Raw genomic sequence first — 25,338 nt, forward strand, 5'->3', positions numbered from 1 at the left:
AGGCAGAGACTCTGGAGGATTGATTATTTGGTACAGATCCAAACTACAAAATCTAATTGATCCCCTCAAAATGGGTAAATATCACATTTCATTAAAAATGAAAAAATAACTTGTACTGACAGAAAAATATGTTTTCCTTTGCGCAATATATATCCCCCCCCCTCAGAATCCCCATATTACTCAGAGGAGATCTTCCCCACCCTTGAGGAAGAGACGTGCCATTTCCAGGCCCAGGGAAATGTGCTCATCTGTGGGGACACAAATGCGGCACAGGAACACTACCTGATCTAACGAGCACACGAGGGGACAGCTTTATTACAGGCCATACTGTTTCTAACTGTCTTAATCTCCTCCATAGAAACAACAGTGACAGCACCGCCAACAACAACGGTGCTGTCACTGTTTCAGCTCTGTTTCAGCTCTGTAGAAGCCTGGGTCTGTACTTTGTCAATGGTAGGTTACGGAGGGACTCTTTGGGGAGATTTACCTTCTGCTCACCTCTTGACCACAGCACAGTAGACTATATGATTACAGACATTGACCCTTTCTCTCTCAGCTCATTCACTGTCAAGCCACTAACACCTCTGTCTGATCACAGCCAAATTACGTTGTTCCTCAAAAGAACAGACATGGAAACAACCACACATTCACAGCCCAGTAAGCTGTACGACATCAGAAATTCATACAGATGGACCCAAAACAGCACAGAAGAATACCAGAAAGAACTTCTGGCAAAATTGGAAAAAACTAAAAAAATCTAAACAAGAGGAATTAGCGATACAAAATGGTGACATATGGACGACCCATTTCAAAACACTCTACAACACCGTTCAAATTGACACAAACGCAGAAAAATTATTGAGAAGTTGAATGGATTAGAAAAAGCTATAAAGGACAATCAAAATCCATTGGATCCCCAATTACTGGCCAGGAGCTCTATAAGAAACTTCAGGCTCTCAAATGTAAAAAAGCATGCGGACCTGATGGCATCCTAAATGAGATGCTCAAACTCACTAGTGCAAAATTTCAATTGGCTATATTAAAACTGTTTAATTTAATCCTGAGTGTAGGTTATTTCCCTGACATCTGGAATCAAGGACTCATAACCCCAATCTTTAAGAACGGAGACAAATTTGACCCTAACAATTACAGAGGCATTTGTGTGAACAGTAACTTGGGGAAGGTTTTCTGTAGTATCATCAATGTAAGAGTTCTAAACTTCCTTAATAAGCACAATGTCTTGAGTAAAAGCCAACTTGGATTTATACCAAAACATCGCACAACTGATCATATTTACACCTTACACACCCTGATAGATAAACATGTCCACCAAAATAATACCAAAATATACGCTTGCTTTATCGACTTCCAAAAAGCATTTGATTCTATTTGGCATACAGGACTGTTCTACAAAGTTATTGAAAGTAGTATAGGGGGTAAAACATATGACATAATTATATCAATGTATACTGGCAATACGTGCAGCATTAAAATTGGCAAGAAAAGAACAGAATTCTTTAACCAGGGGCGGGGCCTTCGTCAGGGTTGCAATCTGAGCCCTGCACTCTTCAATATTTACATCAATGAATTGGCCACTATTCTAGAAAAATCCTCAGCCCCTGGTGTTAGTCTCCACAATTCAGAAGTTAAATGCCTACTCTTCGCAGATGACCTATGCCTGCTGTCACCCACAGCACATGGCCTACAGCAGAGCCTGGACCTGCTAGAGCAGTACTGCCAGACCTGGGCCCTGGCAGTAAACCCCCACAGCACATGGCCTACAGCAGAGCCTGGACCTGCTAGAGCAGTACTGCCAGACCTGGGCCCTGGCAGTAAACCCCCACAGCACATGGCCTACAGCAGAGCCTGGACCTGCTAGAGCAGTACTGCCAGACCTGGGCCCTGGCAGTAAACCCCAAAAAGACTAAAATAATGATTTTCCAGAGAAGATCCAGATCTCAGGGAATTAGACCAAAGTTCTCAATTGGTACAAAATATACAGAGTACTGTACACACTACAATTACTGAGGTTTAAAAATAAGCTCAACTGGAAACCTTAATGAGGCAGTGAATGAACTGAGAGAGAAAGCACGCAAGGCATTCTACACCATTAAAAAGCTAATTCAAATTGAAATACCAATTAAAATTTGGCTAAAAGTAATTGAATATGTCATTGAACCCATTGCACTTTATGGCAGCAAGGTGTGGGGTCCACTTGCAAAACAAGATTTCATCAAATGGGACAAACACCCCATTGAAACCCTGCATGCAGAGTTCTGTAAGATTCTCCTACATGTCCTGAGGAAAACTACAAACAATGTGATGCAGGGCAGAATTAGGCCAATATCCACTAATAATAACAACTCAAAAAATAGCAATTAAGTTATGGAAACATCTAAAATACAGTGACCTCTCATATCATTACCAAGCCCTGCAATGCCAAGAGTTGAGCAAAGAAAAGAGTCCCCTCATCCAGCTGGTCCTGGAACTGAGTTCACAAACCTGTTCTACTAACACACTGAAGCCTCAGGACCAGAACATCCAATCAATCAGAATAAACCAAATTACAACAAAACTACATTGCTTATTGGGAAACAAGCACAAACACAAAGCAAAATGCAGTGCTATCTGGCCCTAAATCGACAGTACACCGTGGCTAACTATTTGACCATGGTTACTGATCAAAACCTTAGAAAAACCTTGACAAAGTACAGGCTCAGTGAGCACAGCCTTGCCATTGAGAAGGGTAGACACATGAAAACCTGGCTCCCTGTAGAGGAAAGGCTGTGCAACCACTGCACAACAGCAGAACCTGAGACAGAGCTGGTGTATCACTGCAGAATGCTGTGGTAGCCATGCTGGTTAAGTGTGCCTTGAATTCTAAATAAATCACTGACAGTGTCACCAGCAAAGCACCCTCACACCTCCTCCTCCATGCTTCACTGTGGGAACCACACATGCAGAGATCATCCGTTCACCTACTCTGCGTCTCACAAAGGCACGACGGTTGGAAGCAAAAATCTGAGACCAAAGGATAGATTTACACTGGTCTAATGTCCATTGCTTGTGTTTCTTGGCCCAAGCAAGTCTCTTCTTCTTATTGGTGTCCTTTAGGAGTGGTTTCTTTGCAGCAATTTGACCATGAAGGCCTGATTCACTCAGTCTCCTCTGAAGAGTTAATGTTGAGATGTGTCTGTTACTTGAACTCTGTGAAGCATTTAATTGGGCTGCAGTTTCTGAGGCTGGTAACTCTAATGAATTCATCCTCTGCTGCAGAGGTAACTCTGGGTCTTCCTTTCCTGTGGCGGTCCTCATGAGAGCCAGTTTCATCATAGCGCTTGATGGTTTTGGCGACTGCACTTGAAGAAACTTTCAAAGTTCTTGAAATTTTCCGTATTGACTGACCTTCATGTCTTAAAGTAATGATGGACTGTAATTTCTCTTTGATTATTTGAGCTGTCCCTCCCTCTCTCTCTCTCTCCCTCCCTCTCCTCTCTCCTCCCCCTCTTTGTAGCGTTTCATAGATAGGCAGATCAGTAGAGCTCAGACTCCTTGACATCTAACATACCGTTTGGTATACTGGCAGGTCAGCAGACAAGTGTTCACAGAGCCCAGTCTCTATCATGTCTGTCCCAGGCAGGGTTTCATTCCGACAGGAGCAGGGGTACAGGGAGACAGAACTGTTCCGAATCCACACGTTCTCCAACCAGTTACTTGGACCCACCCAACCACAACACTTCATCTGGAGGAATTGGCAGAAAGAAAGAACAAAAGAAAGAGAGGAGAGAAAGAGAGAGAGAGAAAGAGAAGAGGGAGAGAAAGAGAAAGAGGGAGAGAAAGAGAGAGAGAAATAGGGAGAGGAGAGAAAGAGGGAGATAAAGAGAGAAAGAGGGAGATAAAGAGAGAGAGAAAGAGGGAGAGGGAGATAAAGAGAGAGAGAAAGAGGGAGAGGGAGATAAAGAGAGAGAGAGAGAGGGAGATAAAGAGAGAGAGAAAGAGGGAGAGGGAGATAAAGAGAGAGAAAGAGGGAGAGGGAGATAAGAGAGAGAGAAAGAGGGAGAGGGAGATAAAGAGAGAGAGAAAGAGAAAGAGGGAGAGAAAGAGAAAGAGGGAGAGAGAGAGAGAGAGAGAGAGAGAGAGAGAGAGAGGGTGAGAAAGAGGGAGAGAAAGAGGAAGAGGGAGAGAGAGAGAGGAGGGAGAGAGAGAGAGGGAGAGAAAGAGGGAGAAGAGGGAGAGAAAGAGAAAGAGGGAGAGAAGGAGGAGAGAGAGAGGGAGAGGGAGAGAGAGAGAGAGAGAGAGAGGGAGAGGGAGATGAAAGAGGTGAGAAAGAGGGAGAGAAGAGAGAGAGAGAGAGAGAGGAGAGAAGAGGGAGAGAAAGAGAAAGAGGGAGAGAAAGAGGAGAGAAAGAGGGAGAGGGAGAGAAAGCATGATTAATATGAAACAGTCCAATTGTTTGCTGAAATAGACAGTGTTCAAACAGCACGTGAAACAGGCTTGGCTGATGCTCTCAGGAACACTATGGGGTGAGACTTGGCAGGGGAGCCAGAAGAGCAACAAATGAACAAGGGAGTGGGAAGTTAAAATGGAAACCTTTGGACGAACAGCGCTATGAGACTGCTTGTGTTTTTAGACAGTTAAAAGCACAGTGATATTACTGAACTAAAAATATAAACCTTGTTCAAGCTGAAACTAAGGCAGGTCCAGCTACTTACCGTCCTCTGTACATAGTCCCAGGAATGTTCTGTGGTCCTGTTCTGACCCGTGTAGTTGACCAGCATCCCCTTGACGATGGTGGACATCTCCTGCTGCAGCTGGGGAAGAGACAGGGAGGAATTCAATTCTGAACAATCCTAGAGCTGCAACCTTCACTTTGTGAATATGGGTCCAGCTGGGTCTGACATTCTCATAATATCAGATATGTTGGACAAGACACGTGTAATTAATAATAATAATGAATAATAATAATAATAAAGGGGAGGGGAAGGGAAGAGGGGAGGAGAGGGGAGGAAGAGGGAGAGGAGGAGAGGGGAGAGGAGGAGAGGGGAGGAGGAGAGGGGAGAGGAGAAGAGGAGAGGAGGGAGGAGAGAGGAGGAGAGGAGGAGAGGGAGGAGAGGAGGAGAGAGGAGGAGAGAGGAGGAGAGGAGAGGAGAAGAGGGGAGAGAGGAGAGAGGAGGAGAGGGAGAGGAGGAGAGAGGAGAGAGGAGGAGAGGGGAGAGGAGGAGAGGGAGAGGAGAGGGGAGAGGAGGAGAGGGAGAGGAGGAGAGAGAGGAGGAGAGGAGGAGAGGAGAAGGAGAAGAGGGGAGAGGAGGAGAGGAGGAGAAGAGGGGGAGGAGGAAAGAGGAGGAGAAGAGAAGAGGGGAGAGGAGGAGAGGGGAGAGGAGAGAGGGGAGAGGAGGAGAGGAGGAGAAGAGGGGAGAGGAGGAGAGGGGAGAGGAGGAGAAGAGGGGAGGAGAAGAAGAGGGGAGGAGAAGAGGGGAGAGGAGGAGAAGAGGGGAGAGGAAAAGAAGAAGGGGGAGGGGAAGAGGGGAGGAGAAGAGGGGAGGTGATAAACCATGACAGTGGGGGAGAGGAGGTAGTCTCACCCTGTTCTGTCACTGTGAAAGGGTGCCACCCCTACCCTGCCCTGTGGTAAACCCCAAACACAGAGAGTAAGTCTGGACCAGGATCACACTCACACACACACACACATACACACATACATACATACATACATACATACATACATACATACATACATATATTATATATATATATATATACACACACACACACACACACACTTTTTTTTTAAAGGGCAAATTTGACAGGGCATGTGCCCCTTTGCCCATGATGCATCTGTGTGCAAATTCACTCACAGAGATGAAGAGGCATCATGCTCTCTCCCTCCGTGTAAAGAAACTTGACTTCAACCACAGCGCAAAACAACCACCCCAGGTAGCGGGAGGCGGGACAGACAGCAGACTGTTAAACCAGCAGTGTTACCCAGTCATCGTTCACTTTGTGACTGACAGGTGACCTGTCCTATCAATAGATCGCTAGAAGATGCTTATCGTTCATTCTAGTGGGAGAGGCTGACTTTTCTTCTGACTTATTGAAAAAATATTTTCACAGCGTTTTAGATAGTATAATGATTCTATACACTATTCATTGTTTGTTTTGTCACATAAACTGAAATTAGGCCAATCATTTTCAATTTTGGGAATCAGGAAATGGGCAGGGCGATTTCTGCCTATTGTGAAAAAAGTAGCTGGTTGAAAATAAGTCTGTAATCGGCTGTATAGCAGAACAACCAGCGCTACTGGAAAACACTGACTGGCTGACTGGCTGGCTGACTGACTGACTGGCTGGCTGGCTGACTGACTGGCTGGCTGACTGGCTGGCTGGCTGGCTGACTGCCTGGCTGGCTGACTGGCTGACTAACTGGCTGACTGACTGGCTGGCTGGCTGGCTGACGGCTGACTGGCTGGCTGACTGGCTGGCTGGCTGGCTGGCTGACTGCCTGGCTGGCTGGCTGACTGACTGACTGACTGCCTGGCTGACTGACTGACTGACTGACTGGCTGGCTGGCTGGCTGGATGACTGACTGGCTGGCTGACTGACTGACTGGCTGACTGCCTGGCTGACTGACTGACTGACTGACTGGCTGGCTGGCTGGCTGGATGACTGACTGGCTGGCTGACTGGCTGGCTGGCTGGATGACTGGCTGGCTGGCTGGATGACTGGCTGGCTGGCTGGCTGGCTGACTGGCTGACAACTTTTCCATAATTCCATCACAGGGCATGGGTATTCCCAGCAGGTCTCAGTCAGCCATATCTGTCTAGGAAGGGTGGGTATGTTGGGTATGTCCCAGCTGTGGTGAGAGGCCAAGAAAGGGGGGAGGAGGAGTGGGAGGGAGAGTGGGGAGGGGGGCAGGCAGAGGAGAGTGCAGAACAAAAAGGAGAGGGGGAGAGAGTGGATAGGAAAGAATGGAAGTGGGAGAAGGAGGCGGAGAAGGAGAGAGGGAGAGAGGACACACCCTGTCTCTCTGGAAGTAATGTATATGAAGTAGAGTGGCCAGGGGAGAGAAGGGGTGAAGGGACAGCTGGAGGTAGGACTCACCCTGTCTCTCTGGAAGTAGATGAGTACGCCAGCCGTAACCTGGGCGATGAGGATGAGCAGGAGGCAAGTGAAGTACTGGGGACAGACAGACAGCATCATGGGAAAGTGCATTTTAGAGGTTCATCATAACAGTTTGAAACAACAAAATTGTTTAATTAGCATGAACACAGCCAATGTTATGTTCTACAGTGAATATCAGAACTTCTCTGATTCATCAAATTCTGTGTTCAGGTTTTGGGTGAGTATTCTGTGTTCAGGTTTTGGGTGAGTATTCTGTGTTCAGGTTTTGGGCGAGTATTCTGTGTTCATGTCCTATGTCTCAGCAGGACTAGTACATGTCTCAGCAGGACTAGTTCATGTCTCAGCAGGACTAGGACATGTCTCAGCAGGACTAGGACATGTCTCAGCAGGACTAGTTCATGTCTCAGCAGGACTAGTACATGTCTCAGCAGGACTAGTACATGTCTCAGCAGGACTAGGACATGTCTCAGCAGGACTAGGACATGTCTCAGCAGGACTATTTCATGTCTCAGCAGGACTAGTTCATGTCTCAGCAGTACTAGGACATGTCTCAGCAGGACTAGGACATGTCTCAGCAGGACTAGTTCATGTCTCAGCAGGACTAGTACATGTCTCAGCAGGACTAGTACATGTCTCAGCAGGACTAGGACATGTCTCAGCAGGACTAGGACATGTCTCAGCAGGACTAGTTCATGTCTCAGCAGGACTAGTTCATGTCTCAGCAGTACTAGGACATGTCTCAGCAGGACTAGGACATGTCTCAGCAGGACTAGTTCATGTCTCAGCAGGACTAGGACATGTCTCAGCAGGACTAGTTCATGTCTCAGCAGGACTAGGACATGTCTCAGCAGGACTAGTTCATGTCTCAGCAGGACTAGGACATGTCTCAGCAGGACTAGTTCATGTCTCAGCAGGACTAGGACATGTCTCAGCAGGACTAGTTCATGTCTCAGCAGGACTAGGACATGTCTCAGCAGGACTAGGACATGTCACAGCAGGACTAGTTCATGTCTCAGCAGGACTAGGACATGTCTCAGCAGGACTAGGACATGTCTCAGCAGGACTAGGACATGTCTCAGCAGGACTAGTTCATGTCTCAGCAGGACTAGGACATGTCTCAGCAGGACTAGTTCATGTCTCAGCAGGACTAGGACATGTCTCAGCAGGACTAGGACATGTCTCAGCAGGACTAGGACATGTCTCAGCAGGACTAGTTCATGTCTCAGCAGGACTAGTTCATGTCTCAGCAGGACTAGGACATGTCTCAGCAGGACTAGGACATGTCTCATCAGGACTAGGACATGTCTCAGCAGGACTAGGACATGTCTGATCAGGACTAGGACATGTCTCAGCAGGACTAGGACATGTCTCAGCAGGACTAGGACATGTCTCAGCAGGACTAGCAGCTACTCCAGGGGGTTCCTCCATAGCCTGTTAACACCCTCCTTAATCCCCAGCCTCGTTCGAGCAGGTTTACCCCCCTCACCAGCACCCGTTTTAATGGACTTCATATGGAAAATCCTCACCTCTCTCTGTAACCTCCTCACCCCTCTCTCTGTAACCTCCTCACCCCTCTCTCTGTAACCTCCTCACCCCTCTCTCTGTAACCTCCTCACCCCTCTCTCTGTAACCTCCTCACCCCTCTCTCTGTAACCTCCTCACCCCTCTCTCTGTAACCTCCTCACCCCTCTCTCTGTAACCTCCTCACCCCTCTCTCTGTACCCTCCTCACCCCTCTCTCTGCATCCTGCTGTATGAAGGCCATCAGAACGGGTGCTGGTGGGGGGGGGGGGTAAACCTACATCCTGCTGTATGAAGGCCATCAGAACGGGTGCTGGTGAGGGGGGGGGGGGGGTAAACCTACATCCTGCTGTATGAAGGCCATCAGAACGGGTGCTGGTGAGGGGGGGGGGGGGGGGGTAAACCTACATCCTGCTGTATGAAGGCCATCAGAACGGGTGCTGGTGAGGGGGGGGGGTAAACCTACATCCTGCTGTATGAAGGCTATCAGAACGGGTGCTGGTGAGGGGGGGGGGGGGGGGGGGTAAACCTACATCCTGCTGTATGAAGGCCATCAGAACGGGTGCTGGTGAGGGGGGGGGGGGGGGGTAAACCTACATCCTGCTGTATGAAGGCCATCAGAACGGGTGCTGGTGAGGGGAGGGGGGGGGGGTAAACCTACATCCTGCTGTATGAAGGCCATCAGAACGGGTGCTGGTGAGGGGGGGGGGGGGGGGGTAAACCTACATCCTGCTGTATGAAGGCCATCAGAACGGGTGCTGGTGAGGGGGGGGGGGGGGGGTAAACCTACATCCTGCTGTATGAAGGCCATCAGAACGGGTGCTGGTGAGGGGGGGGGGGGGGGGGGGTAAACCTACATCCTGCTGTATGAAGGCCATCAGAACGGGTGCTGGTGAGGGGGGGGGGGGGGGGTAAACCTACATCCTGCTGTATGAAGGCCATCAGAACGGGTGCTGGTGAGGGGGGGGGGGGGTAAACCTACATCCTGCTGTATGAAGGCCATCAGAACGGGTGCTGGTGGGGGGGGGGGGGGGGGGGGTAAACCTACATCCTGCTGTATGAAGGCCATCAGAACGGGTGCTGGTGAGGGGGGGGGGGGTAAACCTACATCCTGCTGTATGAAGGCCATCAGAACGGGTGGTGGTGAGGGGGGGGGTGCAGGAACAAGTCCCTTTGACAGCAGGGGGTGAGCTTTAGGTTTAGTGTTTTAGCAGTGTGGATGTGTGTTTACTCACCAGGCCCAGCAGGCAGCGTATCCCGTAGATGGCTCCTATACAGCCCAGGAAGCCCATAACCATGGAGAGAGAACCCACGGTGATCAGAATATAGGACGCCACTTTCAGAGTGGTGGAGGACTCCTCTGTAGAGAAGATGTACACGAGCAGGTTAACATTCACCCTACAACATCACTCACTGAAACCAGGCTACAATACCATCCTAAACTATACAGAATGGGTTTTACGATTTTTAAGAGTGACTCATTCTTGCCCACACATTTAAATGACCTGGTCAACCCTATGCAGTGAAATATGCACATGTGGCAGGTCAGGTACCATGTAACCCGTTCATTTAGTAGTAGTAACATGTCAAGTCAAGCAATGGGATCCTCCACGGAGCAAACCGATCCCCCCCCCCCAAAAAAAAATTCAAGCAATGTTCTCTACCAGAGTTCTAACAGCCCACCAGGGACCAGAGAGAGCCAGGCTGGAGCAGAGGAATGGAGCGGAGATGGGGGTAAGATGGATAGATTCCCTTGGCTGAGGGTAAGCTCCAGAGATGCGCTGTTTCTGTCTGGGAATGAAGCCTGGCTCAGAGCTCTGGGGCTGAGACACGGCTTCAACTCACTCGGGGGCTGAGGTCAGGAGAACCAGAGAGGCCTGCTATAATATAATAACCCTTACCTTACCTAACCCTGACTCATGAATAATACTTATAATAATAGAATATTAATGGTGTCAAATCAGCCAGACAGATTGCTCCACAGATAAAACATAACCACTTCAAAGTGTTGGTTCACAGTGCATAAACGATCAACATAAAGACTTTCAACTACAATATTCTTGGCATCTCATAAACAATGCTCCTATAGATTACAATAAGGGACGCTGAACAATCGCAGTGAAACCATTCAGTATGGCAATGTATTAGAACAAAACTAATGTGAGCGTAGTATGTACTGTACCAGTCAAAAGTGTTTTCCATTCCAGTGTTTTACTTGCTATATTGTATTTACTTTGCCACCATGGCCTTTTTTGGCCTTTACCTCCCTTATCTCACCTCATTTGCTCACATTGTATATAGACTTATTTTTCTACTGTATTATTGACTGAATGTTTGTTTTACTCCATGTGTAACTCTGTGTTGTTGTATGTTGTCGAACTGCTTTGCTTTATCTTGGCCAGGTCGCAATTGTAAATGAGAACTTGTTCTCAACTTGCCTACCTGGTTAAATAAAGGTGAAGAAAATGTTTTTAAAAGATTGGACACTAACTCATTCCAGGGTTTTTTTTAAATATATTTTTTTTACTATTTTCTACATTGTAAGAATAATACTGAAGACATCACAACTATGAAATAACACATATGGAATCATGTAGTAACCCCCAAAAAAGTGTTAAACAAAATCAAAATATATTTTATATTTGAGATTCTTCAAAGTATCTTTGCCTGGTTCTATATAGATCTATATCCACACATATAACCTAGATGACCTGGTTCTATATAGATCTATATCCAAACATATAACCTAGATGACCTGGTTCTATATAGATCTATATCCACACATATAACCTAGATGACCTGGTTCTATATAGATCTATATGCACACATATAACCTAGATGACCTGGTTCTATATAGATCTATATACACACATATAACCTAGATGACCTGGTTCTATGTAGATCTATATCCACACATATAACCTAGATGACCTGGTTCTATATAGATCTATATCCACACATATAACCTAGATGACCTGGTTCTATATAGATCTATATCCACACATATAACCTAGATGACCTGGTTCTATATAGATCTATATCCACACATATAACCTAGATGACCTGGTTCTATATAGATCTATATCCACACATATGACCTAGATGACCTGGTTCTATATAGATCTATATCCACACATATAACCTAGATGACCTGGTTCTATATAGATCTATATCCACACATATAACCTAGATGACCTGGTTCTATATAGATCTATATCCACACATATAACCTAGATGACCTGGTTCTATATAGATCTATATCCACACATATGACCTAGATGACCTGGTTCAATATAGATCTATATCCACACATATAACCTAGATGACCTGGTTCTATATAGATCTATATCCACACATATAACCTAGATGACCTGGTTCAATATACAGTGGCTTGCAAAGTATTCACCCCGCTTGGCATTTGTCCTATTTTATTGCCTTACAACATGGGAATAAAAATAGATTTTTGGGGGGGTTTGTACCATTTGATTTATACAACATGTCTACCACTTTGAAGATGCAAAATATTTTTTATTGTGAAACAAACAAGAAATAAGACAAAAAAAACTGAAAACTTGAGCGTGTATAACTATTCACCCCCCAAAGTCAATACTTTGTAGAGCCACCTTTTGCAGCAATTACAGATGCAAGTCTCTTGGAGACAGCTGTATGTCTCTATAAGCTTGGCACATCTAGCCACTGGGATTTTTGCCCATTCTTCCAAGACAAAACTGATCCAGCTCCTTCAAGTTGGATGGGTTCTGCTGGTGTACAGCGATCTTTAAGTCATACCACAGATTCTCAATTGGATTGAGGTCTGGGCCATTCCAAGACATTTAAACGTTTCCCCTTAAACCACTCGAGTGTTGCTTTAGCAGTATGCTTAGGGTCATTGTCCTGCTGGAAGGTGAACCTCCGTCCCAGTCTCAAATCTCTGGATGACTGAAACATTTTTCCCTCAAGAATTTCCCTGTATTTAGCGCCCTCCATCAATCCTTCAATTCTGACCAGTTTCCCAGTCCCTGCCGATGAAAAACATCCCCACAGCATGGTGTTCTAGGGGTGATGAGAGGTGTTGGGTTTGCGCCAGACATAGCGTTTTCCTTGATGGCCAAAAAGCTCAATTTTAGTCTCATCTGACCAGAGTACCTTCTTGCATATGTTTGGGGAGTCTCCCACATGCCTTTTGGCAAACACCAAATGTGTTTCCTTATTTTTTTCTTTAAGAAATTGCTTTTTTCTGGCCACTCTTCCATAAATCCAGCTCTGCGGAGTATACGGTTTAAAGTGGTCCTATGGACAGATACTCCAATCTCCGCTGTGGAGCTTTGCTGCTCCTTCAGGGTTATCTTTGATCTCTTTGTTGCCTCTCTGATTAATGCCCTCCTTGCCTGGTCTGTGAGTTTTGGTGGGCGGCTCTCTCTTGGCAGGTTTATTGTGGTGTCATATTCTTTCCTTTTTTAATAATGGATTTAATGGTGCTCTGTGGGATGTAGTAACCCACAAAAAAGTGTTAAACAAAATCAAAATATATTTTATATTTGAGATTCTTCAAAGTAGCCACTCTTTGCCTGGTTCTATATAGATCTATATCCACACATAACCTAGATGACCTGGTTCTATATAGATCTATATCCACACATATAACCTAGATGACCTGGTTCTATATAGATCTGTATCCACACATATAACCTAGATGACCTGGTTCTATATAGATCTATATCCACACATATAACCTAGATGACCTGGTTCTATATAGATCTGTATCCACACATATGACCTAGATGATCTGGTTCTATGTAGGTCTATGTCCACACATATAACCTAGATGACCTGGTATAGAGGTTGACCGATTAATCGGCATGGCCGATTAATTAGGGCCGATTTCAAGTTTTCATAACAATCGGTAATCTCCATTTTTGGACGCCGATTATAGCTGATTACATTGCACTCCACGAGGAGACTGCGTGGCAGGCTGTCCACCTGTTAAGCGAGTGCAGTAAGGAGCCAAGATAAGTTGCTAGCTAGCATTAAACTTATCTTATAAAAAACAATCCATTTTAACATAATTACTAGTTAACTACACATGGTTGAAGCTATTACTAGGTTAACTAGCTTGTCCTGCGTTGCATATAACCAATGCCGTGCCTGTTAATTTATCATCGAATCACAGCCTAGTGGCCAAACAGGTGATGAATTAACAAAAGCGCATTCTCGTCAGGGTATAAGCAGCAGTTTGGGCCGCCTGGCTCGTTGCAAACTGTGTGAAGACCATTTCTTCCTAACAAAGACCGTAACTAATTTGCCAGAATTCTATATAATTATGACATAACATTGAAGGTTGTGTAATGTAACAGCAATATTTAGACTTAGGGTTGCAACCCGTTCCATAAAATACAGAATGGTTCTGTATTTCACTGAAAGAATAAATGTTTTGTTTAAGAAAGGATCGTTTCTGGATTTGACCATATTAATGACCTAAGGCCCTCTATTTCTGTGTGTTTATTATATTATAATTAAGTCTATAATTTGATATTTGATAGAGCAGTATGACTGAGCAGCGGTAGGCAGCACTTTCCTGCATTTGCCAGCAGCTCTTCGCAATGCTTGATGCACAGCGCTGTTTATGACTTCAAGCCTATCAACTCCCGAGATTAGACTGGCAATACTATAGTGCCTATAAGAACAACCAATAGTCAAAGGTATATGAAATACAAATGGTATAGAGAGAAATAGTCCTATAATTCCTATAATAACTACAACCTAAAACTTCTTAACTGGGAATATTAAAGATGTTAAAAGGAACCACCAGCTTTCATATGTTCTCATGTTCTGAGCAAGGAACTTAAACGTTAGCTTTCTTACATGGCACATATTGCACTTTTACTTTCATCTCCAACACTGTGTTTTTGCATTATTTAAACCAAATTGAACATGTTTCATTATTTATTTGAGACTAAATTGATTTTATTTATGTATTATATTAAGTTAAAATATGTGTTCATTGTTCATTCAGTATTGCTGTAATTGTCACTATTACAAATATATACATAAAAATCGTCCGATTAATCGGTATCGGCTTTTCTTGGTTCTCCAATAATCGGTATCGGGGTTAACAAATCATAATCAGTCGAAACCTCTAGTGTGTGTACACATGAAGGGCTAGTAACAGAAGAGCCATTAACAGAAGAGCTAGTTACAGAAGAACCAGTAACAGAAGAGCTAGTTACAGAAGAGCTAGTTACAGAACAGCTAGTTACAGAAGAGCTAGTTACAGAAGAACCAGTAACAGAAGAGCTAGTTACAGAAGAGCTAGTTACAGAACAGCTAGTTACAGAAGAGCTAGTTACAGAAGAACCAGTAACAGAAGAGCTAGTAACAGAAGAGCTAGTTACAGAAGGGCTAGTTACAGACGAGCTAGTTACAGAAGAGCTAGTTACAGAAGCGCTAGTTACAGAAGAGCTTGTAACAGAAGGGCGTGTAACAGAAGAGCTAGTTACAGAAGAGCTAGTAACAGAAGAGCTAGTAACAGAAGGGCGTGTAACAGAAGAGCTAGTTACAGAAGAGCTTGTAACAGAAGAGCTAGTTACAGAAGAGCTAGTTACAGAAGAGCTAGTTACAGAAGAGCTAGTTACAGAAGAGCTTGTAACAGAAGAGCTAGTTACAGAAGAGCTTGTAACAGAAGAGCTAGTTACAGAAGAGCTAGTTACAGAAGAGCTTGTAACAGAAGAGCTAGTTACAGAAGGGCTAGTTACAGAAGGGCTAGTTACAGACGAGCTAGTTACAGAAGAGCTAGTTACAGAAGCGCTAGTTACAGAAGAGCTAGTAACAGAAGAGCTAGTAACAGAAGGGCGTGTAACAGAAGAGCTAGTTACAGAAGAGCTTGTAACAGAAGAGCTAGTTACAGAAGAGCTAGTTACAGAAGAGCTTGTAACAGAAGAGCTAGTTACAGAAGAGCTTGTAACAGAAGAGCTAGTTACAGAAGAGCTAGTTACAGAAGAGCTTGTAACAGAAGAGCTAGTTACAGAAGGGCTAGTTACAGAAGGGCTAGTTACAGAAGAGCAAGTTACAGAAGGGTTAGTTACAGAAGGGCTAGTTACAGAAGAGCTTGTAACAGAAGAGCTAGTTACAGAAGAGCTAGTTACAGAAGGGCTAGTTACAGAAGAGCTTGTAACAGAAGAGCTAGTTACAGAAGAGCTAGTTACAAAAGCGCTAGTTACAGAAAAGCTTGTAACAGAAGAGCTAGTTACAGAAGGGCTAGTTACAGAAGAGCGTGTAACAGAAGAGCGTGTAACAGAAGAGCTAGTTACAGAAGGGCTAGTTATAGTTGGGCTAGTTACAGAAGGGCTAGTTACAGAAGGGCTAGTTACAGAAGAGCTAGTTACAGAAGGGCTAGTTATAGTTGGGCTAGTTACAGAAGGGCTAGTTACAGAAGGGCTAGTTACAGAAGAGCTAGTTACAGAAGAGCTTGTAACAGAAGGGCAAGTTACAGACGGGCTAGTTACAGAAGAGCTTGTAACAGAAGGGCAAGTTACCGACGGGCCAGTTACAGAAGAGCTAGTTACAGAAGAGCTAGTTACAGAAGGGCTTGTAACAGAAGAGCTTGTAAGAGAAGAGCTTGTAACAGAAGAGCTAGTTACAGAAGAGCTAGTTACAGAAGAGCTAGTTACAGAAGAGACAGTTACAGAAAAGACAGTTACAGAAGAGACAGTTACAGAAGAGATAGTTACAGAAGAGCTAGTAACAGAAGGGCAAGTTACAGACGGGCTAGTAACAGAAGAGCTAGTTACAGAAGAGCTAGTTACAGAAGAGACAGTTACAGAAGAGCTAGTTACAGAAGAGACAGTTACAGAAGAGACAGTAACAGAAGAGCTAGTTACAGAAGAGCTAGTTACAGGGTTCGTGTGAAAGAGATGTCACACAGAGAACATAGATGTAAGCTACACGTGTCCTACAGCGCTAGGCCTCAGCCGACAGCAGCCTCTCACCACAAAACACAGACCCACGGCGGAGAGAGAGGAACAGTTGTTCTGAACATTTGTGAACTGTACTGTAGGACTGAAAGCATGTGAAGTAAGGGCTGCAGTGGACCGACAGATCAACCCAATACTTCCTTGACAAAGGTTGTTGGTGACAGAAAACGTAGCAAACCAAACACTGAAACTTGCAAGGATGCAGACTTCCTGTCACAGCTCGTTACATTCTAAAAGTAGGACGTTTTTCAAAGCCTTTAGATCAGTTAACTATTCTCAGAATTAACATCTGTGTTGCAGCGCTTCAGAAGCAGATGCACACTCCTCTGTGTGGAATCTCCAGTGGTTATGTAGTCAGCATGTGTTCTGGTCTGTCTTGTACCGTGGCACGTTTTCTATGCAAGTCTCCTTCCATTGGAACTTCAGAAAAAGGTCCTCTGGTGGTTTCCACGGACACATCCATTTAAAGAGACAGTTCAGAGCTTCTGTCCCAAATGGCACCCTATTCACAGTAGCTCTAAACTGTCTCTTTAAATAGACGTTTCCGTGGAAACAACCAGGTTTCAGTGAGTTCTAGTGCCCTTTAAGACAGCAGTTCACACACTCAGGGGGAGTTTTTCGGCATAGCAGGGTTAGTTGCATAAACATTTCTACATTTCCATGTATTTAGTCTGTATACAGAGAAACAAAATGAAAGCTTAAAATTAAACACACCGACTTGACATCGAACTAAAATTCAACCTGTAAGATGGATATAATATATCACGTTTTTACCTCACTGAGATGTTGTTTAGGCTAATTGTAAACTGTGTAGACTAAGTGTAAACTGAAGAAAACAAAAACCCTGATAAGCTAAACTGATAATGCAGCAATTTGACATTGAACCCAAATTCAACCTGTAATACGTCACGTTTCCAACTTAGTGTGAGAGTGTAAACTGAAAAAAAAGCTTTCTACGACCTACACTTCTTATCACAGCGTATCTTCACACTGTGTTTTGGCATTAATCATCTGTAATAGCACTCCCTAACCAAGGCCAAGGTCTTCTGTTAAAATATACACACCAAGCTGTGCTTTGACGAGCCACTCCGATGATCAACTCTGTGTTTCTTGTCACTATGGTGAACCACTAACAGTGTGGGCTCTGATATTAGAGAGAGAACATTCAGTGTGGGCTCTGATATTAGAGAGAGAACATTCAGTGTGGGCTCTGATATTAGAGAGAGAACATTCAGTGTGGGCTCTGATATTAGAGAGAGAACATTCAGTGTGTGGGCTCTGATATTAGAGAGAGAACATTCAGTGTGGGCTCTGATATTAGAGAGAGAACATTCAGTGTGGGCTCTGATATTAGAGAGAGAACATTCAGTGTGGGCTCTGATATTAGAGAGAGAACATTCAGTGTGGGCTCTGATATTAGAGAGAGAACATTCAGTGTGGGCTCTGATATTAGAGAGAGAACATTCAGTGTGGGCTCTGATATTAGAGAGAGAACATTCAGTGTGTGGGCTCTGATATTAGAGAGAGAACATTCAGTGTGGGCTCTGATATTACAGAGAGAACATTCAGTGTGGGCTCTGATATTAGAGAGAGAACATTCAGTGTGTGGGCTCTGATATTAGAGAGAGAACATTCAGTGTGGGCTCTGATATTAGAGAGAGAACATTCAGTGTGGGCTCTGATATTAGAGAGAGAACATTCAGTGTGGGCTCTGATATTACAGAGAGAACATTCAGTGTGGGCTCTGATATTACAGAGAGAACATTCAGTGTGTGGGCTCTGATATTAGAGAGAGAACATTCAGTGTGGGCTCTGATATTAGAGAGAGAACATTCAGTGTGTGGGCTCTGATATTAGAGAGAGAACATTCAGTGTGTGGGCTCTGATATTACAGAGAGAACATTCAGTGTGGGCTCTGATATTAGAGAGAGAACATTCAGTGTGTGGGCTCTGATATTACAGAGAGAACATTCAGTGTGTGGGCTCTGATATTAGAGAGAGAACATTCAGCGTGTGGGCTCTGATATTACAGAGAGAACATTCAGAAAGGGAAGTTGATCCTTCAGATAAAGAATGGGTGCGGGGGTGGCGGAGCAATGGAAAAATTCCCAAGACCACCAACATGGTGGAACAGCTGCACAACGCTCTATTAATATAACCTATAGAAAGTGGAAACTGTAAACACACAGTGATCCTGTTTTCAGCAAGGCTTCAGTCATTAGGCCAATAACTTCTGAGAGGGGTCTAGGGGGAAGAGTTTCAACGTTTTATTAGTCGTACGTACCGGCTACATATGTTATACACCGTCCAATGAAATGCTTACTTGCAGGTTCCTTCAGGACAAAGCAACAATAAGAAATAATAAAATATAAGAATAGAAACATAAAGTAAATGGCTCATTAGAAAATAGTAAAATGTTTAGTACAATACAGGAAGGCACAATTTAAGTTCAATATTTACACGTGTTTTGGGGAAGGAGGGGATTGAGAGGCTAGTGTTTCATTCTTTATAGTCTAAGACACTAGGGGGACGAGGGAGGTGCTAAGCTGACGTACGTAATTGATTTGGAAATGTAGGTTCCCTTGAGGTATATAAAAAAATATATACAGTTGAAGTTGGAAGTTTACATACACTTAGGTTGGAGTCATTAAAACTCGGTTTTTCAACCACTCCACAAATTTCTTGTTAACAAACTATAGTTTTGGCAAGTTAGTTAGGACATCTACTTTGTGCATGACAAGTCATTTTTCCAACAATTGTTTACAGAGAGATTACTTCACTTATAATTCACTTTATCACAATTCCAGTGGGTCAGAAGTTAACATACACCAGGTTGACTGTGCCTTTAAACAGCTTGGAAAGTTCCAGAAAATGATGTCATGGCTTTAGAAGCTTCTGATAGGCTAATTGACATCATTTGAGTTAATTGGAGGTGTACCTGTGGATGTATTTCAAGGCCTACCTTCAAACGCAGTGCCTCTTTGCTTGACATCATGGGAAAATGAAAAGAAATCAGCCAAGACCTCAGAAATAAATTTTGTAGACCTCCACAAGTCTGGTTCATCCAATTTCCAAATGCCTGAAGGTACCACGCCCATCTGTACAAACAATAGTACGCAAGTATAAACACCATGAGACCACACAGCCGTCATACCACTCAGGAAGGAGATGTGTTCTGTCTCCTAGAGATGAAAGTGCTTTGGTGTGAAAAGTGCAAATCAATCCCAGAACAACAGCAAAGGACCTTGTGAAGATGCTGGAGGAAACAGGTACAAAGTATCTATATCCACAGTAAAATGAGTCCTATATCGACATAACCTGAAAGGCTGCTCAGCAAGGAAGAAGCCACTGCTCCAAAACCGCCATAAAAAAGCCAGACTACGGTTTGCAACTGCACATGGGGACAAAGATTGTACTTTTTGGAGAAATGTCCTCTGGTCTGATGAAACAAAAATAGAACTGTTTGGCCATAATGACCATCGTTATGTTTGGAGGAAAAAGGGGGAGTCTTGCAAGCCGAAGAACACCATCCCAACCGTGAAGCACGAGGGTGGCAGCATCATGTTGTGGGGGTGCTTTGCTGCAGGAGGGACTGGTGCACTTCACAAAATAGATGGCATCATGAGGCAGGAAAATTATGTGGATATATTGAAGAAACATCTCAAGACATCAGTCAGGAAGTTAAAGCTTGGTCGCAAATGGGTCTTCCAAATGGACAATGACTCCAGGCATACTTCCTTGCGAGTAAGGAGGCATACAAACCTGACTCAGTTACACGAGCTCTGTCAGGAGGAATGGGACAAAATTCACCCAACTTATTGTGGGAAGCTTGTGGAAGGCTACCCAAAACATTTGACCCAAGTTAAACAATTTAAAGGCAATGCTACCAAATACTAATTGAGTGTATGTAAACTTCTGACCCACTGGGAATGTGATGAAAGAAGTACAAGCTGAAATAAATCATCCTCTCTACTATTATTCTGACAATTCACATTCTTAAAATAAAGTTGTGATCCTAACTGACCTAAGACAGGGAATGTTTACTAGGATTAAATGTCAGGAATTGTGAAAAACTGAGTTTAAATGTATTTGGATAAGGTGTATGTAAACTTCCGACTTCAATTGTAGTATAGTAGTGGAGTCCAGGCTTTGTGTCGAAAAGAAGGAGGAAAAGAAGATATAATAAACAGAGGAGCTAGTTAGTTACAGAGGAGCCTGATGCTGCTAGTTAGTTAGTTACAGAGGAGCCTGCTGCTGCTAGTTAGTTAGTTACAGAGGAGCCTGCTGCTGCTAGTTAGTTACAGAGGAGCCTGCTGCTGCTAGTTAGTTACAGAGGAGCCTGATGCTGCTAGTTAGTTACAGAGGAGCCTGCTGCTGCTAGTTAGTTAGTTACAGAGGAGTCTGCTGCTAGTTAGTTACAGAGGAGCCTGCTGCTGCTAGTTAGTTACAGAGGAGCCTGCTGCTGCTAGTTAGTTACAGAGGAGCCTGATGCTGCTAGTTAGTTACAGAGGAGCCTGATGCTGCTAGTTAGTTACAGAGGAGCCTGATGCTGCTAGTTAGTTACAGAGGAGCCTGATGCTGCTAGTTAGTTAGTTACAGAGGAGCCTGATGCTGCTAGTTAGTTACAGAGGAGCCTGATGCTGCTAGTTAGTTACAGAGGAGCCTGATGCTGCTAGTTAGTTACAGAGGAGCCTGATGCTGCTAGTTAGTTAGTTACAGAGGAGCCTGCTGCTGCTAGTTAGTTCGTTACAGAGGAGTCTGCTGCTAGTTAGTTACAGAGGAGCCTGATGCTGCTAGTTAGTTACAGAGGAGCCTGCTGCTGCTAGTTAGTTAGTTACAGAGGAGCCTGATGCTGCTAGTTAGTTACAGAGGAGCCTGCTGCTGCTAGTTAGTTAGTTACAGAGGAGCCTGCTGCTGCTGCTAGTTAGTTACAGAGGAGCCTGATGCTGCTAGTTAGTTACAGAGGAGCCTGATGCTGCTAGTTAGTTACAGAGGAGCCTGCTGCTGCTAGTTAGTTACAGAGGAGCCTGATGCTGCTAGTTAGTTACAGAGGAGCCTGATGCTGCTAGTTAGTTACAGAGGAGCCTGCTGCTGCTAGTTAGTTACAGAGGAGCCTGATGCTGCTAGTTAGTTACAGAGGAGCCTGATGCTGCTAGTTAGTTACAGAGGAGCCTGATGCTGCTAGTTAGTTACAGAGGAGCCTGCTGCTGCTAGTTAGTTAGTTACAGAGGAGTCTGCTGCTAGTTAGTTACAGAGGAGCCTGCTGCTGCTAGTTAGTTAGTTACAGAGGAGTCTGCTGCTAGTTAGTTACAGAGGAGCCTGCTGCTGCTAGTTAGTTACAGAGGAGCCTGCTGCTGCTAGTTACAGAGGAGCCTGCTGCTGCTAGTTAGTTAGTTACAGAGGAGTCTGCTGCTAGTTAGTTACAGAGGAGCCTGCTGCTGCTAGTTAGTTACAGAGGAGCCTGCTGCTGCTAGTTAGTTACAGAGGAGCCTGCTGCTGCTAGTTAGTTACAGAGGAGCCTGATGCTGCTAGTTAGTTACAGAGGAGTCTGCTGCTGCTAGTTAGTTACAGAGGAGCCTGCTGCTGCTAGTTAGTTACAGAGGAGCCTGATGCTGCTAGTTAGTTACAGAGGAGCCTGATGCTGCTAGTTAGTTACAGAGGAGCCTGCTGCTGCTAGTTAGTTACAGAGGAGCCTGCTGCTGCTAGTTAGTTAGTTACAGAGGAGCCTGATGCTGCTAGTTAGTTACAGAGGAGCCTGATGCTGCTAGTTAGTTACAGAGGAGCCTGCTGCTGCTAGTTAGTTAGTTAGTTAGTTACAGAGGAGCCTGATGCTGCTAGTTAGTTACAGAGGAGCCTGATGCTGCTAGTTAGTTACAGAGGAGTCTGCTGCTGCTAGTTAGTTACAGAGGAGCCTGCTGCTGTTAGTTAGTTACAGAGGAGCCTGCTGCTGCTAGTTAGTTACAGAGGAGGCTGCTGCTGCTAGTTAGTTACAGAGGAGCCTGCTGCTGCTAGTTAGTTACAGAGGAGCCTGCTGCTGCTGCTAGTTAGTTACAGAGGAGCCTGCAGCTGCTAGTTAGTTAGTTACAGAGGAGTCTGCTGCTAGTTAGTTACAGAGGAGCCTGCTGCTGCTAGTTAGTTACAGAGGAGCCTGCTGCTGCTAGTTAGTTACAGAGGAGCCTGCTGCTGCTAGTTAGTTACAGAGAAGCCTGCTGCTGCTAGTTAGTTACAGAGGAGCCTGCTGCTGCTAGTTAGTTACAGAGGAGCCTGCTGCTGCTAGTTAGTTACAGAGGAGCCTGCTGCTGCTGCTAGTTAGTTACAGAGGAGCCTGCTGTTAGTTAGTTAGTTACAGAGGAGCCTGCTGCTGCTAGTTAGTTACAGAGGAGCCTGCTGCTGCTGCTGCTAGTTAGTTACAGAGGAGCCTGCTGCTGCTGCTGCTAGTTAGTTACAGAGGAGCCTGCTGCTGCTAGTTAGTTACAGAGGAGCCTGCTGCTGCTAGTTAGTTACAGAGGAGCCTGCTACTGCTGCTGCTAGTTAGTTACAGAGGAGCCTGCTGCTACTAGTTAGTTACAGAGGAGCCTGCTGCTGTTAGTTAGTTACAGAGGAGCCTGCTGCTGCTAGTTAGTTACAGAGGAGCCTGCTGCTGCTGCTAGTTAGTTACAGAGGAGCCTGCTGCTGCTAGTTAGTTAGTTACAGAGGAGTCTGCTGCTAGTTAGTTACAGAGGAGCCTGCTGCTAGTTAGTTACAGAGGAGCCTGCTGCTGCTAGTTAGTTACAGAGGAGCCTGCTGCTGCTAGTTAGTTACAGAGGAGCCTGCTGCTGCTAGTTAGTTACAGAGGAGCCTGCTGCTGCTAGTTAGTTACAGAGGAGCCTGCTGCTGCTGCTAGTTAGTTACAGAGGAGCGTGCTGTTAGTTAGTTAGTTACAGAGGAGCCTGCTGCTGCTAGTTAGTTACAGAGGAGCCTGCTGCTGCTGCTAGTTAGTTACAGAGGAGCCTGCTGCTGCTGCAGCTAGTTAGTTACAGAGGAGCCGCGCGCGGTCGGGCCTGCTGCTGCTGCTAGTTAGTTCGGGAGCCGCGCTCTAGTTAGTTCGGGAGCCGCGCGCGTTAGTTAGTAGTTAGGTTAGTTAGTTAGTTAGTTACAGAGGAGCCTGCTGCTGCTGCTAGTTAGTTACAGAGGAGCCTGCTGCTGCTGCTAGTTAGTTACAGAGGAGCCTGCTGCTGCTGCTAGTTAGTTACAGAGGAGCCTGCTGCTGCTGCTAGTTAGTTACAGAGGAGCCTGCTGCTGCTAGTTAGTTACAGAGGAGCCTGCTGCTGTTAGTTAGTTACAGAGGAGCCTGCTGCTGCTAGTTAGTTACAGAGGAGCCTGCTGCTGCTAGTTAGTTACAGAGGAGCCTGCTGTTAGTTAGTTACAGAGGAGCCTGCTGCTGCTAGTTAGTTACAGAGGAGCCTGCTGCTGCTGCTAGTTAGTTACAGAGGAGCCTGCTGCTGCTGCTAGTTAGTTACAGAGGAGCCTGCTACTAGTTAGTTAGTTACAGAGGAGCCTGCTGCTGCTGCTAGTTAGTTACAGAGGAGCCTGCTGCTGCTAGTTAGTTACAGAGGAGCCTGCTGCTGCTAGTTAGTTACAGAGGAGCCTGCTGCTGCTAGTTAGTTACAGAGGAGCCTGCTGCTAGTTAGTTAGTTTCACAGGAGCCTGCTGCTGCTGCTAGTTAGTTAGTTACAGAGGAGCCTGCTGCTACTAGTTAGTTAGTTACAGAGGAGCCTGCTGCTGCTAGTTAGTTAGTTACAGAGGAGCCTGCTGCTGCTAGTTAGTTAGTTACAGAGGAGCCTGCTGCTGCTAGTTAGTTACAGAGGAGCCTGCTGGTAGTTAGTTAGTTAGTTACAGAGGAGCCTGCTGCTGCTAGTTAGTTACAGAGGAGCCTGCTGTTAGTTAGTTAGTTAGTTACAGAGGAGCCTGCTGCTGCTAGTTAGTTACAGAGGAGCCTGCTGCTAGTTAGTTAGTTACAGAGGAGCCTGCTGCTCTGTAGAGGAGGAGGAGAGTAGACGGAATAGGAGCCCGTCCCATGGAGGAAGAGGAGGAAGGGCTATCTTCAAGGTTGGTCCCAGGAAGCAGGGGAAACATACAGGATGTAAACTGTAGGAACAGCTGGATAATAAATAACAGTGGGTCTGAGCTGCCGTTGTAGGACGATGAAGAGGACGGACTGGGCTCTGTGTTATGTCCCTTCCTGGCTAACGATAAGCTCGACACTGACCTTGGTTTGGAACATCCAGTCAGACCAGCCATATTTACAAAGTGTCTCAGAGTACGAGGGCTGAGCTAGGATCAGTTTTAGATCCTACTGATGAAGAATCTGATGAAGAATTGGCCTTCCCTGTAGCTCAGTTGGTAGAGCATGGTGTTTGCAACGCCAGCATGGTGTGTGCAACGCCAGGGTTGTGGGTTCGATTCCCACAGGGGGGCCAGTACAAAAATAATAAAATAAAAAAAATGCATGAAATGAAATGTATGAAATGTATGCATTCACTACTGTAAGTCGCTCTGTATAAGAGCGTCTGCTAAATGACTAAAATGTAAAATGTAAGAATCTATGACCAGAGAGGAACTGATCCCAGATCAGCAGGTGGGGACGCTAGCACAGTTAAAGATAGCCTAAACAGCAGGCTCCAATCAACAGTCAGTGGCCTTGGATGCGATGCAGTGGCAGTCATTCCAGAATCTCCCTCTCTTCGTGA

The 25,338-nt window shown here is 45.2% G+C and overlaps 1 protein-coding gene across 1 annotated transcript in view; it reads right to left on the reverse strand.

The window, feature by feature from the left end:
- Positions 1 to 25,338, reverse strand: part of cd82 (CD82 antigen) — a 58,797-nt gene that overhangs the window by 10,003 nt on the left and 23,456 nt on the right. The window contains 4 exon segments of the mRNA NM_001140991.2: positions 3,569 to 3,742; positions 4,713 to 4,811; positions 7,099 to 7,173; positions 9,875 to 9,999. Coding sequence (NP_001134463.1) covers positions 3,569 to 3,742; positions 4,713 to 4,811; positions 7,099 to 7,173; positions 9,875 to 9,999 — 473 coding nt within the window.

This window comes from Salmo salar, chromosome 10, assembly GCF_965601325.2.
Source record: "Salmo salar chromosome 10, fSalSal1, whole genome shotgun sequence".
Taxonomy (NCBI): domain Eukaryota; kingdom Metazoa; phylum Chordata; class Actinopteri; order Salmoniformes; family Salmonidae; genus Salmo; species Salmo salar.